This window comes from Pocillopora verrucosa, chromosome 14 (genome assembly GCF_036669915.1).
Source record: "Pocillopora verrucosa isolate sample1 chromosome 14, ASM3666991v2, whole genome shotgun sequence".
NCBI classification, from domain to species: Eukaryota; Metazoa; Cnidaria; class Anthozoa; order Scleractinia; family Pocilloporidae; genus Pocillopora; species Pocillopora verrucosa.
The window spans coordinates 10646063-10661820 of record NC_089325.1 but is presented as its reverse complement, the minus strand read 5'-3'; the positions used below and the strand labels follow the sequence as shown (position 1 = coordinate 10661820).

Sequence of the window (15758 nt, the reverse complement as noted above, 5' to 3'; positions counted from 1 at the left end):
AAAAACCTCCGCAGACTTCACTGTTCTTTCTAAATACCGCACTTTCAAGCAATAAGTGATAAAATTGTCTCAAACAAGTGGTTTATGTAATAATAGCAACTCGTCAACTTTAGCATATTCTTACAGACACAAACAAAAGTACCGTGACAATCGCCGAATTTCAATTGAAAATGAAAGTTTAAAAATAGCCCACTGTGGTTTTCTGCCATGACGGGTTTTGAAAGGAAATAAGGGAAAATGACGTAGGAGACATGGGTTAAGGCTTGACACGGTGTTTTGATCTTTTCAGGGATTCGTTGCTGTATTTGTTAAGTTTTCGAGAAACTTCTTGCGCCCAAGAATGGCTCATTAAATGCAACTTGTAAAATAAAGAACTCGCACGTTATTTACTCGCTGCAAGTACAGTAAATTTCTCTCTAATCTCGCTAACATTCAGTAATTTGAGAGAAATATATCAACCAAGAAATAAAACGGATTCGAAGCGGACAAGGCTGAGTGAAAAATGATATCAGTTAGTAGGAAACGTATGCTCTTACCTATGATCTAATCCCAGCAGTCAAACTCGAGCGAATAAAAATTAAAATTGGAGACGAGGCGGAGGGAGTGAGTGAACGAAAGAAGGTGATGCAAACTCTCAGCTCATAACCCTCAGCTCTAACGCTTTTGCCTTTGCGTGAGGGATTTGCTGAGGAGTTAAGTCAAAAAAATCTTTACGACTTTCAGTGCCGTTAGCTATTTTCTGATTCCGACCGTGGTTAGAATAATATGTGACAGTGTACACTGAAAAAGTAGGCCCTGAGTTTACTCCGGTTTCTATATCATGAAGCAACTTGGAATATCACTGAAACTCCTCGAGCATGCATCGGGGATGCATGTGTTTCCCTGACATCTATGCTTCAGCCATTCCCGAGCACAGAGAAGCTTTAAGAGGGGTGCAGTAAAATGTCTGCTCGATAACTCTTAAATCTCAACGTAAGGTGCATGTACACGAAAATTAAGCGAAGAACATGTTTTCTCTCAACGGCTTTTCGAACTAGTTTTTCCTGTTTTAGTTTCCCCTTTCTTTTTCGGCATTCTCGTGACATTGACAGTGCAGTTATATCCGGCAGAGCTTTAGGCTTTCTGAAAGCCGTTTCCAGACGAGCGACTTTTCCTTGACAACCGTCACTGACAAATTTATTTGACAATTTTCCTCTTGACAAATTTTATTTGCTTGTTATGGACGACAAGCCCTAACGCCGGAGGGCACTAACCATTTCACAATCCGTACTTGTACACAATTCATTACGTGTTGCAGCACACGTGAGTGAAAGTCGATAGAAATTTTATGATTTGGCAAATTTTTCTTGCCAGAGACCTCCTGTAATAAGTTGTAAGCTCCAGAATTCCTCAATTTAAAAATTGCCGAGTATTTCTTCGTAGAACTGAAATTTGCGGAGATAATGTCACCTCCAGTTCATGCGGAACGTGCTTTAAAGAAGGCATTTTACGTCGTTTCATTTTGACACTCACTTATCACATACTCCACGTTTGAGCAGTAATATGAATTAACAGTTCGAGTTATAACCTAAATGTAAAATGTATTACTTCAAAAATTAAAATCACGCGCTGCTAAAACCATAAAATTTGAAGTACTCCACTGGCCCCAAATAGAATGCTGACGTTAGACCCCCCTCTGTGTGATGTGGCCTTTATTTGGAAAGATGATGGCATATGAAAGCTGAGATAAACCGCACTTAAAATTAAAAATAACACGAGCGAACATATGATGCTAGTTTTCCTGCTCATCTTACACGCAAAACGGAAAGTTAGACTTGAAAATTTTAAGCAACCAACTTGAAGGATTTCCTGATGAAGGCTGAGTCAGAAACGCCCTGAAGCTTTGAATCTTCCGTTCCCTCTCGCTCGTACAGAATAAACATCCTCCCAACCTTTGTGTTTTTTTCTGTTCTCGTTTATCTAGTGGCCTGTTTGTAAGTGTTGTTTTGTTTGTTTGTTTGTTTCATTCTTCATTGTCCAAGACCTCTACTGCTCTAGCCCTTCATTAGAAAATAAGAGCGTCGGATGTGAATAAAGCATAGCGTTTTCTTTCTGAACTTTATACAAACGACTTTTATTTTAAGTCGGCAGGCGTTGTCTATCTGAAAGGGAGACTTGGGTACACTCCGGAAATATTTCGGCTGACAAGCTTGAGATGACATTGCGGTTAATATAAGTACGTGGTAAACCATGTAGGACTTGCAACTAACAGGGTTTGCCAAATAACATTCTCTTTGTTAAATTTTTCGGATCTACATCATTTCTGTCGAGCATTCGTTGTTTCTGGAGAAACTTGTCCATTTTACTCGACTTCGTTCGCTCCAGACACCCAGTGTTCATGATCAGACGTTTTGTAAATTTCACAAATTGCCTTTGATCTACGCGATAATTTAACCGGAAGACGCTGCCGTGAGCTTGGCTACCTACTGGAAATTAAAAATCATTTGGAACAAAACTCAATTTCAATTTTGATTTCGCGCTTATCATCTTCTGTTTTTTCGCTATAAAGTATTTGAAAAATTATGGCGATTTACTGATCACAATTCATTTGCCTTTCAGGCATTTGATGACAGATCTAACAATGCATGTAAAAGTGACGTTTTAAAAAGAGTCTTTGGCACGCGACTATTTAAATTTGGAATAGGATACGTGAGTGCTGATCACGTGGGCGGTTGCTTTGCAAAGGAAATTAAACCACATAAGGTCAGAAAGTTCAAATCCCACCGAAGCTGAACATACCAATTAATCTCGCGTGATTTATTTCACGATTCCCACGGTATTACTTCAGAAAAAAATGTATGTTATGTGTGATAGTCCTTAGTGCAGCATTCTGGTGAAAATGCGGCCTATAAAAAAACAATCGAACACGCTTGAAATTTAACACTGAAACTTTTTTCTAATTTCAACCACTAATACTTAAATAACATGGCTCTTTGTCACATCCCTAAGGTCAGTGGCTATGAAATGAACTCCTTAACTTAACTTGACCGTAACTCCTTCCTTACTATCTACATTTCACATAGTTTTGGTTCTGAAAGATTGCTGTCTAATCAAGTAAAATCCTGTTGTTGATATTTTTCTCGTAACTCGTTACCTATCTGCTGGAAAGTACTACTTTAATTCTGAAAAGATGAACAATTTTATTAGTCATTTCTTTGAGTGATCATGAGTCCTCTGTAACAACATGGGTGATGCTAGTTCAACCTCAAATATTCTGCAATAGGTGTCATCTAACAATTGATTCTCTGCACTTACTGAAACTATCAAGGTCATCAGAGTTTACTGTCTTCCTCAACATTGTTGGATATCTATCGGTGCATCAAAATCTAGCTTTATGGGAAACGCCTTGGTGCATTTAAGTTAACCTTGCTGTGCCCATATTGGCACATTACAGTCCAAAATTGTTTCAGGAACATTGGTGCATATTGTCCCACATTTTTGGACACATACTGGTACATGGAAGTCTAGCATGGGCTAGAACCTTACTAGTGCACTACAGAGAAACGTTGCTGGAACTACACTGGTGCCTCATAGCCCTACATTGTGGCAATCATATCAAAACAACATTTGTTTAGCAACTACTTGCTAAAATTGTGTTGGTGCACTATATTCCAACACTGTGGAACTCATACCATATACTGGCCCACCATAGTTAAACCCTGCTAGACCCATATTGGAGCATTAGAGTCCAACACTGGTGGACCTGTACTACGATTGCTAGTCCAACATAGCTGTATGCATCATAGCCCAACGATGCTGAATGTATTTTAGAGCATCATAGTCTAACACCGTTTGACCCATACTAGTGCATCATAGTCCAATATTTGTGGACCTAAGATGATGCACCATAGTCCAATTTTCTTGGACCCATTATGTTGCGTCATAATCTAACCTTAATTTAATTTAAATTTTGAAAAAAGTACGCACAAGTAAAGTTTTCAAACCCTACAACAATAGCACAAACCCTCGATCATTAGTGTAATTTGTAGTCGTGGAGAAATAAACTTTTTCTTACTAACTTAAAATTGCACGAATGGAGGTTTCTTTTTATTTTTCTTAATCTCCTTCTTCTCCATCTTCTTCTGTTTTCTTTTCATTCTTCGTCTCCTCTTACTCCTTCTTCTTTCTGATGCAACTTGTCTTGACGAATTTCGCGTCCACCATCCTGGCGGGAAAACGATTGTTTCTTGCGCCTGGAAAATAAGACTTGCTTTGCTCGTCAAACTTCGGAAAAACCTTTTCAGAAGGCTCTTTTTCCCCTTCTTGTGTTCTGTTTTTATCTGTTCTGGCCTAAGCCATTGTCGCGTCTCTTTGATTCTGTATTGCCTTCGTCTCCTTCCCGAATTTCTCCCTTTGCTGCACTTACCGACCGCGCGCCTACCCTTGAAGTCTAGACCGAGTCTAGACCTCTGACACTCAACGCAGGCGCACAAATCTTATTGTGATGAATATGGCGGATGAAGCGAGCGGAGTTCAGCGATCAATTGGTAAAATTAAGCAGTGGATTGGCTGGTCTTGGACTTATCTGTGGGGATTTTGGTTCCTTCTCGTCATTTTTCTACTCTATGTGCTCCGCACGCCTCTTCGCTTGAAAGAAAACTTGAATCTAGGTGGGTCGTTGATATTCATTGCGTTTTCTGGGAAAAATCAAGACATTGGCGCCGTGCTAATTTTTCTTAAAAAATGATTGCCCTCCCCTGTTATAGAAGGTCAGATCACAATCATATTGAAATGTTCAATAAAAACAAATTTTTTACCTATTTTTTCTCCTTTTTGATACTTGATTTTCTTGTTGAAGACGTGGATTTTTTACGAGAAAAAAATAGTAAATGACAACTGAGACCGATGAAAGGATGACACTGTGATGTCAGCTGTTTTCACCGGCTCGCGTTCTTTGTTTGCAGTCGTCATTTGTCGTTAATAAAAATAATTTTCGCATAAAACTAATTTCAATTTCATCTTGAAACTGCTATCGTTTCAACGAATTTTCCCATATTTTATGTTAAAAATATATCTAATAAAACTTGATTTGTCGAGTGACCTTTTGATCTTCGATGTGTAAGTGTTTGGTCGTACGGTGAATCATTTCCACTCATTACCTCCATTATTTTGGAGTGGGAGGGGACATCATTTTGTCTGTTGAATATTGGACTTTACGTCAACCTTAAAACGTTAAATTTTAAGTACATGCAGTGTTATCATAACCAGGTAAATTATTTTACCAATTTTGCTGGTGAATTTTCCTCGCATATTTCGTATTCATTTTTCTTTATAAAAAATTTCTGATCCGTTTGTAAGTAATTAAAAGTGATAAGGTGATGATCCATTTATCAGCTATGACAATGACAATGACAATGACATATCTGGTTACTTTTTGCCAAAAATTTCATACTAAACAGTGTTAGGTAATTGAAACTTTTCAGTGAACCAGTGTTAGCCTTGTAATTGATTTGATCCTTGAATTATTATTTTATTTGTTACTACCATTTTAAAATTATATAAAATATATTATCAGTACAATTTATTCATGAATTACTCCATTTTTTTTGCTCTAAATTGCATTTTTTTCCAGCCAGTGAGAAACCTTTACAAGAATACAACAAGCAATCAGATTGCAAAGCTTGTTTAAACTAATGATATAATAAAATGACACGAAAATGAAAGACAAATTTTGCAATTTTTTACAAACCAGGTCAGTACTGGATCAATAAAATATTTGAACAGACTTAAAAAATCTTACATTTGAGTAACTTAATTTTTTGTGATTTTAAAATGGTAGTAATATGGTGCTAACTGAACTTTGTGTTGTGCAGTTTTGGTCTGTCTTCAAATCAAACTTGCACTGTGCACTGGTTCAATTTGGAAATCATTAGAACCTGAAATAATTTTAACCCTTAACCCTTTAACTCCTATGGCAGAATTTCTCCTCAAAATATCAATACAATAACAACCAGGTAAGTGATGAGAATAAAGAAAAATGTCAATTTGGGAATAATTAGTTGATCCAGTAGTAAATTCCCTGAACTAATATTGTAAGAATTGTATGGTTGACAATATGGAGAATAAACAATTTGATCTGGGAGTTAAAGGGTTAACACACTAACATCAGTATGCATATTCTCCTTACTTTTCCTAAACATTTCCTAAGGTGCTGACAATGAGAATTTGTCAACTAAGAGCATCTTTAGTTGGTGATCATTTCCTTTATTCTCATCACCTTAATGTTTGATTTAGAGGTGATATTGTAAGGAGAAATTAGATACTAGTCACTCTTAGGGTTCAAATAGTCAAACTTCTTCATATACTTTTATTTGCTGCATGATAGGGTTTACCACAATTGAAATAAATGATATAATTTTTCAGCCATATTGTTTCTTAACACACTGACTCCAAAGTTTTATGTGGCTCTTACGGGAACATCGTCATTCATCTCAGGAATTATTCTTGTGAGTACAAATAATTTTGTCTTCTTGAAGTCTTATCGGTCTGTATTCCTGTGTGTTATTGACCAAGCATGCAGTAAATTAGTAGATTTATTAGTCATCTATCATAAATGTTACAATCTGATTGGCTACCCTGCATACAGTCAATTCTGAGAGAGGGAGTAACATGAGCGGCCTAACAGGGTGTGGTTGTAAACAAAATAAAATAAAAACATGAGCCTGTCTTTTTGTTAACTTATGACTGACTGGAAGATTTATACTAAATAAAAGCAGTTAGATCGTTAGCTCTCTGTTTCTTTTATTCATTTTTTTCTATCAAGGTCTTTAAAGACCAAGACAAAATTCGAGTGTGTAAAGAAGTAAAAAAAAAATAAAAAAAATAACCAGCCAACCTGGTCAAATAAGTGTGATCAATAGGATAATTTATGCAAGATATTTGGCAGAAAAATAACATCAAATGATCACCAAAAATTCACAACGTTTACTTTTTTTATCTTTTGTTTTTACCGTCTTTCAAAAACTCTATATTTACCCAAACTACCACAAAAACCTTTTTTGTTGTAAAAAAATTATGTTTAGGGGTTATAAAGTATGTAAACTGACCTCAGGAATTCTTTTGTGTGAGAAAATTCCTAGTGATACTTGTGAACAATTTTGAATAATGTTACTCGCATTTGTTTACATCAGATATTTGAGTGGTGGTACTTTCGAAAGTATGGAACATCCTTTATAGAGCATGTGTCCCTGGCACATCTGGGACCCTTGTTAGGAAGCTCTGACAGTACTCCACAGAATACACAGCAGAATGTTGCAGGTGCGCTGTATATAATATGCAACATGCTAACAAACTTTGAGTGGGAGTTCAATTTATGTTTGTGTCTGGCGTGAAAAGCATATCTCTTTTACACATGTATTAGATAAACATGACATGTCATTTATGACTTGAAAGATAATGCTAAGCTGTTTAGTGATTCTGGTAACTTTTTTTTCTAAAACTCATCTTTTGCGAATTGTTAATTAGCTTGCCTATCTCCTCACAGCTGTTCAGTAAAAGTTTATTATTCATAAACTTATCACCACGCAAGTTATGTAAATGTTTCAAAATAGTGCATAACCACTTTAATCTAGCAGATGCTTTTGTAGTTCCTATGGAAATCATCAAGTTCTGTTTATTTCTATCCTAAATGCAGAAAAACCTATCTACAGAATTTTGCAGTACTTGTATATTCACTGATATGGAAGACACATTCTATTTTGAATTTTTAGAGTGTAAAGTATGGAGAAATCCTGGGAATCTATTCCGAGGTGCTGAGTATAATAGGTGCGTGTGCTGCTTTCAGTCTTTCTAACCCTGGTACAGCATTAGATCTGAAAAAACTTTAATAAACATTTACCTATGACAGGTATTACTGGGTGACTGGGAAGGAGCCATTAACATATTATGACATGAATTTATCGGCTCAGGATCACCAGGTATTAATTTTGTTACAAAATAAACATAGTACGTATTTAGGGTAATACAGTATTATCAACTGAGTTGATAATGCAAAAGAGTTTCAAAGTTGATAATACTAAAGTACTCTGTTATACTCTCTCACCGACGCAGCACCACAGTTTCTTTAGAAAGTGACCCCTTTATCCATGATGCATAATTACATGGATTAGTCCCATCCAACTCCTTTTTGAAGCAATTTATTAAACCAAGAAGGAAAGTCTTGGGCAGTAAATTATGATCACTTTATGCAAAGTTTTAAAGTTATCCTAACATCTCTATAATGTGGTTAGCATTTTTTATTGTGCTTTTTGCACCTCACAAGTAATTATATATGTGGTCAAACTGAGAGGAAAATTTCTAGTGTAACTGTGTACATGTCATGAATGTTGATGTCAAGCATAAAGATATATTTGAAAAAATTGCAATAACTTGTTGAGTTTGTATAAAATGTGTTTTGTTTGTTTGTTTGTTTTTTCATGGAAGACTTTCTTTACTTGTGATGCTGATGCCGAAAGCTCTGATCCTTCTGATGAGTGTGAGTATTAGCATCTAAAGCTGTTCAGAACTGTTTGGGAGGGCTATGCGGAAGTATTAAGGACTTGCCAGTCATGATAAGTTAGCACAAAAAGTTATTAAGAAATTGTGTTGATATTTAACAACTGTCTACTTCTATTGGTACTTTAACCCTTTATACCCTGGCCTCAGAATGTATATTCTCTATACTGTTCTTTATGCATTTTCCAATGTACTGACAAGGAGAATTTGTTTGACAATCAAGAGATTCTTTAGATGGTGAACATGTCCTACTTGCATCTAGTCAGTGGTGATCCTTGCTATGTCATTGGCTCTCATCAATGCGATTAATTAAAAAATCACACCATTTTTTTTCCTTTAAGTCATGTCTTTTTCTCAGCCAATGACACTGCTTTACTAAAAGACAACAACCAATCAGATTTCAAAGCTTTGTTAAAATTACAAATCAAATCAGAGGAAAATGAAGGACAACTTTTCAACTTTGTAGAAACCAGCTCAGCATTGGAGCAGTAAAATATTTGCACAGACCGAAACATCCTGTATTTGAGTGACTGAATTTTTTTCATTTCAAAATGGATGTAGCAATAAAGTGATAATTGAACTTTAGATTGTGCAATTTTGGTCTGAAATCATACCTGTGATTTTAAATCACACTTGTGCTGCATGCTCATTCAATTTTGAAAACACTCATATAATGCACAGCATGAAGTTCAATTACCATTATTTATTCTTGTCTACGTAATAAGTGATTCAGGGGTGATACTGTGAGGAGAAATTCAATGCCAATCACTCCCGAGGGTCAAAGGTTAATTTTCCTTAAAACTCATTTCTTACCTGCAGGCTTTCTTTTTTCTCTTAATAACTCTATGCGGAAATTTGTACTTATTTGATGAATTCTTTTCAGTGTTGGGTGCTAAAACAGACCAGTATTAATACTGAATATTTTAAATGTTCTATTTTTTTTAGTAATGTTAAGAGCATGGCGGGAAAGAGATCAAGAAAAGAGAATCAAAACAGCTCACCAAGCTTTAGAACATAATGCTAAGTATGTATCATGAAAAGACTGTTTTCAGTTCTTGGGCAAACGTGTTAACTCCCAAACTATGATTGTTAATTCTTCTCTCTAGCTGCTATGCTTGTAAATTTGTAAGGAGAATTTGGTGTTAGATCAAGATAATTTCTACCCAATGAGTTTGAGTATCCTGATTGCCTGTTTGCTAGATAATGTATGGATATTTAAGAGATGTGTTACATGTTAATCTCTTTTGAGACTAAAAGGGTTAACTATATCGATAGAAATCTGCTACAGTTCCAGCAATCACAAAAAAAGTATCAAAAACAACAATCCTCCATCCATTGTTATAAACTTGTTTATTTTTTTAAAACAGTAGTCCAACAGCACTTATTTTATTAGCTGAAGAGGAGGCTCAAACAATTCTAGAGGTGAGGGAAAAAGAAATGTTTTTGAATTAAAAAAAAGCATTGGAAATTGCATTTAGGAAATATCACTACCCCTTCTAAGAAGGGTTAGATTTAGTTTAATACCTTTCCACCCCTCCCCTAGCTCTTTGGTTGGCTATCTTGCACACCCTTCTTAGGAATTTTGCCCTAAAATCCCAAGATCTGATTGTTGATTCTGCCCTCTAGCTGCTACACATTTCCTTGTAAATTATTACAATAATTTGGTGAAAGATCAAGATAACAACTTTTAACTGATACGTTTGAGTATCCTCACTACTTGTTTTCTGGATAATGTAAGGGTATTAAAGGGAGAATTTACATGTTAATCACTTCTCAGAGTTGAAGGGTTGATGAGGTAAGTATAGTCATCTCTTGCAACTAAATTCAAGGTTTTCCATGGATTTAACCCTTTAATTTTCATGAGTGATCAAGACAGAATTTCTTCTTGCAATATCAATTCATTATTAAGCAGACAAGTGATGAGAATAAAGACAAATGTCAATTCGGGCATTATTACATCATCCAATACCAAGTATTCTGAACAAACATCATAAGAATTGTACAGCAGACTGTAAAGAGAATTACTTAAAAAGATCTTGGAAGTGAAAGACTTAACTTAGAGTAAAAGAGAGATTTTCCCCCATATCATATCCATGGTTGCTCATTTCCAGGCTGAAAAGTTGTTCAAACAAGCACTGAAAGCCAGTGAAGCTTTGTTACGGAACAATGCCACAGTGAACCCAGACACAAAAGAGGAAGCCTTGCACAGTGAGTGAAAATCCTTGATAATAAAATTGTGATAGCAAAAACAACAATGATAATCATTGATAACTGCAATACTATCAATGATATTGTCATCGATGATTATAATAATAATTATATAACTTACAATAATCATTTTCATATAAACAATAAATTTCAGAAATTCTACTGTGAATTGACAAACAAGAATTTGATCTTGTCTCAATAATGGGCTGAGATCATGATTTTATTTTTGTTGTTGCTTTGTCTTTTTTTTTTTTTCTAAATTAAGAACTTGATTGAGAAAATAATGTTTTCTTAGTCTCCATATGTTGTTATCAGCCTGTTTCAGGAGCTTTTTCCCTTCATAAGTGATAGAAATGAGCCATCCCCTTTGTGCATCTGAATATTATAAGTGCAGAGACAACTAAGCCTCTAAGTTTTTATGTTTGTTTTTTTTGTTTTTATTCTAGGAAGAGACACCAATGTCTGTGTTTATATAAGAAGAAGACTAGCCATGTGTGCAAGAAAGCTTGGAAGAGTAAAGGAGGCTATTAAAATGATGAGAGATGTATGTTTGATTCTCTTAACTTTGCATATTCATAATTTTAATTGCTTGATGATGACTTAGCCATGCTTTTAGGTGTCAGGGGAAAGGCTGTGGCCAAATGCTGAGTGCACTGGACTATGGGTTGAGAGGTCGTTATGTTCTTGTGCAAAACAGGGGGGAGGGGTGTGGGGAAGTAGTCTTGTCTTGCCATGAAAACTGGGATAAGCTCTGCCTACATGAGCCACTTGGCACAAGTTCAGACTGCTACTTTTAAGTACCTGAGACTTCTGTTTTCTGTGACAAAAGCTATCATGCACTTGGAAGTACTTCTTGAAGCTCAGCTCTGTAGCTGATCAGTGACCACTTCAGATCAATTTGCATATATATGATCTATTGCTTTTGTTTTTATTTTTTTACTTGAGTCATTACTTTACTGAGTCATTCCTTTTTTTTTTTTTGCAGCTCATGAAAGAGTTTCCTCTTATGAGTGTTCTTAACATCCACGAGAATCTTCTGGAGGCTTTGCTTGAAATGCAAGCTTACTCAGAAGTACAGGTAATGAAATAAACGAGAGAGCTGCTTGACTCTTGTAAAGATAAATAAAAGATTTGTTACTCCCTATGTCAGAGTGTTGTACACTTGTCTTTATACTTACTTGTAACGCATTTCTATTTTCCTTTAACAGCAAGTTTTAGCTAAATACGATGGTAAGTGTTTTAAATCTGTAATTTGTCTTGAATTTTTGTTTGTTTTTACTCTTTGTCCCGATAAAGTATATTAATTGGTTTTTTTCCTTGTCAAGATATAAGTCTTCCAAAGTCGGCTACAATATGTTACTCTGCTGCACTTCTCAAGGCCAGAGCTGTCTGTGACAAGTAAGAAAACAGGTTTTTGGGTGCATTGCTAGTTGTTAAATGAGCTTTTGTTTTGAAATGGGAAACTTCTCAAAGGTGGCAGGCCTCTCGAAAGAAAGAGTGGCATGAATAGGAATTTATGTTCAATATTTTGTAACTGGAATTGCATTAAAATTCTGGCTGAAGGTGAAGAATGTTCTTTTCACACGATGTTTTTTGTGAAAAGAAGCAGTTTTTCCTATGTCGTTTTTTGGCGTCAGGGTTTCAGCGAAATGAATTGTATTAAATTTACCTAATGTCGCTGACTGTATGCTCTGGGAAAACACCAGTTTTCAAATGGTGAAAGAGGTTTAAAGGCTAAAGTTGACATGGCAACTCCATTTCTCTTTCAACCCAATACTGTTGACCTCCTAGACCCACAGTGTATTAACTTGTGACTTCGCCTCGTATTATCATCGCGTTTATGACAAAAAAGGGAATGAGAAGAGAGACACTGATCAGTTAAAGGGTATTACATAGAAATCATAACAAATTCTTTTTACCCATTTATGAAAATGTCTAAAACTTGAAGGAGAAGAAAGCTTCGGATGGTGGGAGTGAAAGGATCTAAGCACCAGATTCCAGAGACTCCTTTCATGGGTTAGGATAGTTAGGGTTTCACAATTAATCCTCTTTGCTTTACAGATTCTCTCCTGAAATTGCAGCCAAAAGAGGGCTAAGTCCAGCGGAGATGGCTGCAGTAGAAGCCATACATAGAGCGGTGGAGTTTAATCCTCATGTTCCTAAAGTAAGAATTTGGCCAATTGTTAGTTTGTCACCTTGTCATTAATCACTTGTGCCCCTTTTGTTGCTTTCTCGCCGATCGTTAATTATTTTGCACCCAGCCTTGCTTATTATTTCCACCTTGTTGAGGGAAACTGACTAGAGAAATTACTTTTAGTGTTTAAAGTATTTTTCTCAGTCGAATTTTTCTCAAAACACTGGTTAGCCTTGGCAGGATGTGGTCACATGATTTAAACGTTGATTAAGAAGTGGAATGGAAGTCAGACATAATTTTTTCCAATAATTTAACGTCGTTTAATCAGATCTCTGATTGGCCAAGGGACCTAGACGATTGACAATAAATTTTCTCTTTATTAATGCTGTCGCGAGATTTGAAAAACCAAATAAACGTCGGCTATGTGTGTCACTTCTGTCGCTGCTTGTCTTATGATTGGATGAGAAATAGGAACCATCCAAAAATTTCTTGGCGGCGGATCTGTTGCCTGTCACGCACACTCTTAAGTTCATTATTTTTTTTTATCTTCTCTGTTTTATTGTTAATTTTTTTTACAGTATCTCCTGGAACAGAAGAGTTTGATTCTTCCTCCAGAGCATATTTTAAAACGAGGAGACAGCGAAGCGATAGCGTACGCGTTTTTCCATTTACCTCATTGGAAAAGAGTGGAAGGCGCGCTCAATTTACTGCACTGTACTTGGGAAGGAAGTATGGGTGTTTTTTTTCTTTTTTTTTACTGCCACGATTTTATAAGAATATCTTGCTGTCTTACAATACAATCAATGTATTGTGGAATTTTGAGTAGATTTAAATGACTTTTTCGAGTTTCGTAGAACCAAGGCCAAAATAATGGCAATGATCAATCACCACGATGAAAAATTTGTTACTGGAAGTTAATGAAAACTCACACTTGAATCAAGCAAATTGCGCAAAGCGCTGGAAAACGCGGCTGACCAATGCAGACCATTCGCTCTGACGAAGGGCTAACGCTCGTAATGTCAGTTTTGAAACTCTTAACGGTGGCCAATGTAGGTTATCAACTCAGTTACCAATACAAAATTACCCTTGAATTTGCGTAATAGAGCAGTTTGCGCCCCAGCGTGATTTGCAAAATTATTTCCGTCTGAAACCGAAACCAGAGTAAGTGGTCATGCTAAAACCAGACATAAGTCTCTTATCAGTGAGCAATTCTCATCGCTTGTATAATTTGTATTTTCATATTGAATATTGTTTGGTAATCTTCCTTATGCTAGTTTGCTCTCTATTTTTTCGGTTAAGGAAGGGAAGTTTTTACGTACCACATATTTTTTTCTTTACGCAGCATTCCGTCTCGTCCCCTACCCACTGGAGAAGGGACATTTATTTCATCCGTACCCAGCATGCACCGAAAACGCTGACAGAGAACTTCTTCCAAGTAAGGTTTAGTCTATTCCTTCCCAGCTTTCCTTTCAGGTTTTTCCAGGAGTAAGGCTTATTTTGACCTTGTCATGGCATTGACATGGAACCACTTAATATCATAACAGAGGAGTTATCGATATGAGGGGCCATAAGCTTTGAATCATGGGTAGGTAACCTTCAGCCTCGAACTGGTTCAGAAGCTTGGTGACTGAGCACAAAACCTTAAATGGATTGCTGTTCTCAGCTGAGATGATGCTTTTCTTTTGAAATAACATTACATAGTGTTATATGTGGAAGAAGACATGTCTACTTTCACTATAGTGTAGTTCTGCTTTGTTTCAGATCATCACGAATTGTCCGTTTATCCCAAAAAAGAACTTCCTTTCTTCATTCTCTTTACCGCTGCCCTCTGTTCGTTCACTGCAATGCTGGCTCTTCTCACGCATCAGTTCCCTGAGCCCATGGCTAACGCGGCCAAAACGGTAAGTGAAGAAGAATAAGGACCACTGTCTTAGGCTCACATTAATATCAGGGACCTGTTGATTCTAATGGAACGCGAGTGCAAGACCAAAATGTTTTCGACAGCGAAACGGTGGACGCGAATGAAAGCAGAAAATAAGGGAACTAGTCAGTATTTTATGTGGCCTCTAAGCAGGCTCTCATCAATAGCATTTCGGCACGAGCGTTTCTTCGGCACGAGCGTTTCATCGGCACGAGGGTTTCTTCGGCACGCGTGTTTCTTCGGCACGAGCGTTTCTTTGCCCGCGGAAAAGTAGGAAGGCCTTGAGCAACGCGAGCCGGCGAGGGGTCTAGGACTGATAAGCATTTGTGCCAGGCCCCCAGCAAACCTCTCTCGGACTCGTCTCAAATATTCGCGCGGGTGGAGAAACCTGCGTCCTACAGCGTTAATAATCAGAGTGTTCTCGTAGGCTAAATGTTTTTTGCCACGCAAAAATCTTTGAATCATTGAAGCTACGATAAGTTGGCCTCTTGTTTTTGCTTTCCCTTGGAGCTTTTTTTGTTGTGGTATTGTTTCATTGTTTAAGGATTGTTTTTTTTTCCTTTTTGCTTGTGAGTTTGTTTTCTTTAGCAGTTTTCTCTTTGTTTTATTTCCAGTGCTTGAGCTGGATATCAACACCGTTAAACCTAATCATACAGAAATTTGAAGATTTCTTTCCGGCCCACATTTGGCACCAGTTGACGCGCATCTGAATTGGTACAGGCACGCGCTTTCGTCCTCGCTTTCTGATTGACTGTCTTCATTCCCTTATTTGGATGCATGTGGCACGTGGTCTCATTGTGTTTGTTCTTCCTTTGGTTCTCTCAATAAAGGACAAATTAAAGTGTATTTAAACCAATTCCTGTTCATTTTCAAAAAGACAAGAGAGGCAGTCATCAAAGAGAATTCAAGTTGTGTCCTCCACCAACACCGAACAGGGAGAATATTGAATAGAGAACATATTTC

General features: G+C 36.7%; 1 protein-coding gene across 1 annotated transcript; it reads left to right on the top strand.

The window, feature by feature from the left end:
• Nucleotides 1–4485: 4485 nt before the first annotated feature.
• Nucleotides 4486–15647, top strand: LOC131773811 (protein ST7 homolog). The gene is made up of 18 exons (XM_059089762.2): nt 4486–4649; nt 6403–6485; nt 7170–7296; nt 7749–7803; nt 7886–7955; nt 8461–8512; nt 9478–9556; nt 9900–9954; nt 10644–10740; nt 11187–11284; nt 11726–11818; nt 11949–11970; nt 12066–12138; nt 12802–12904; nt 13453–13603; nt 14217–14309; nt 14636–14775; nt 15410–15647. The coding sequence occupies exons 1-18, from the start codon at nt 4490–4492 to the stop codon at nt 15503–15505; spliced, it is 1647 nt and encodes a 548-aa protein (XP_058945745.2). The 5' UTR covers nt 4486–4489; the 3' UTR covers nt 15506–15647.
• The last annotated feature ends 111 nt before the right edge of the window (nt 15648–15758 follow it).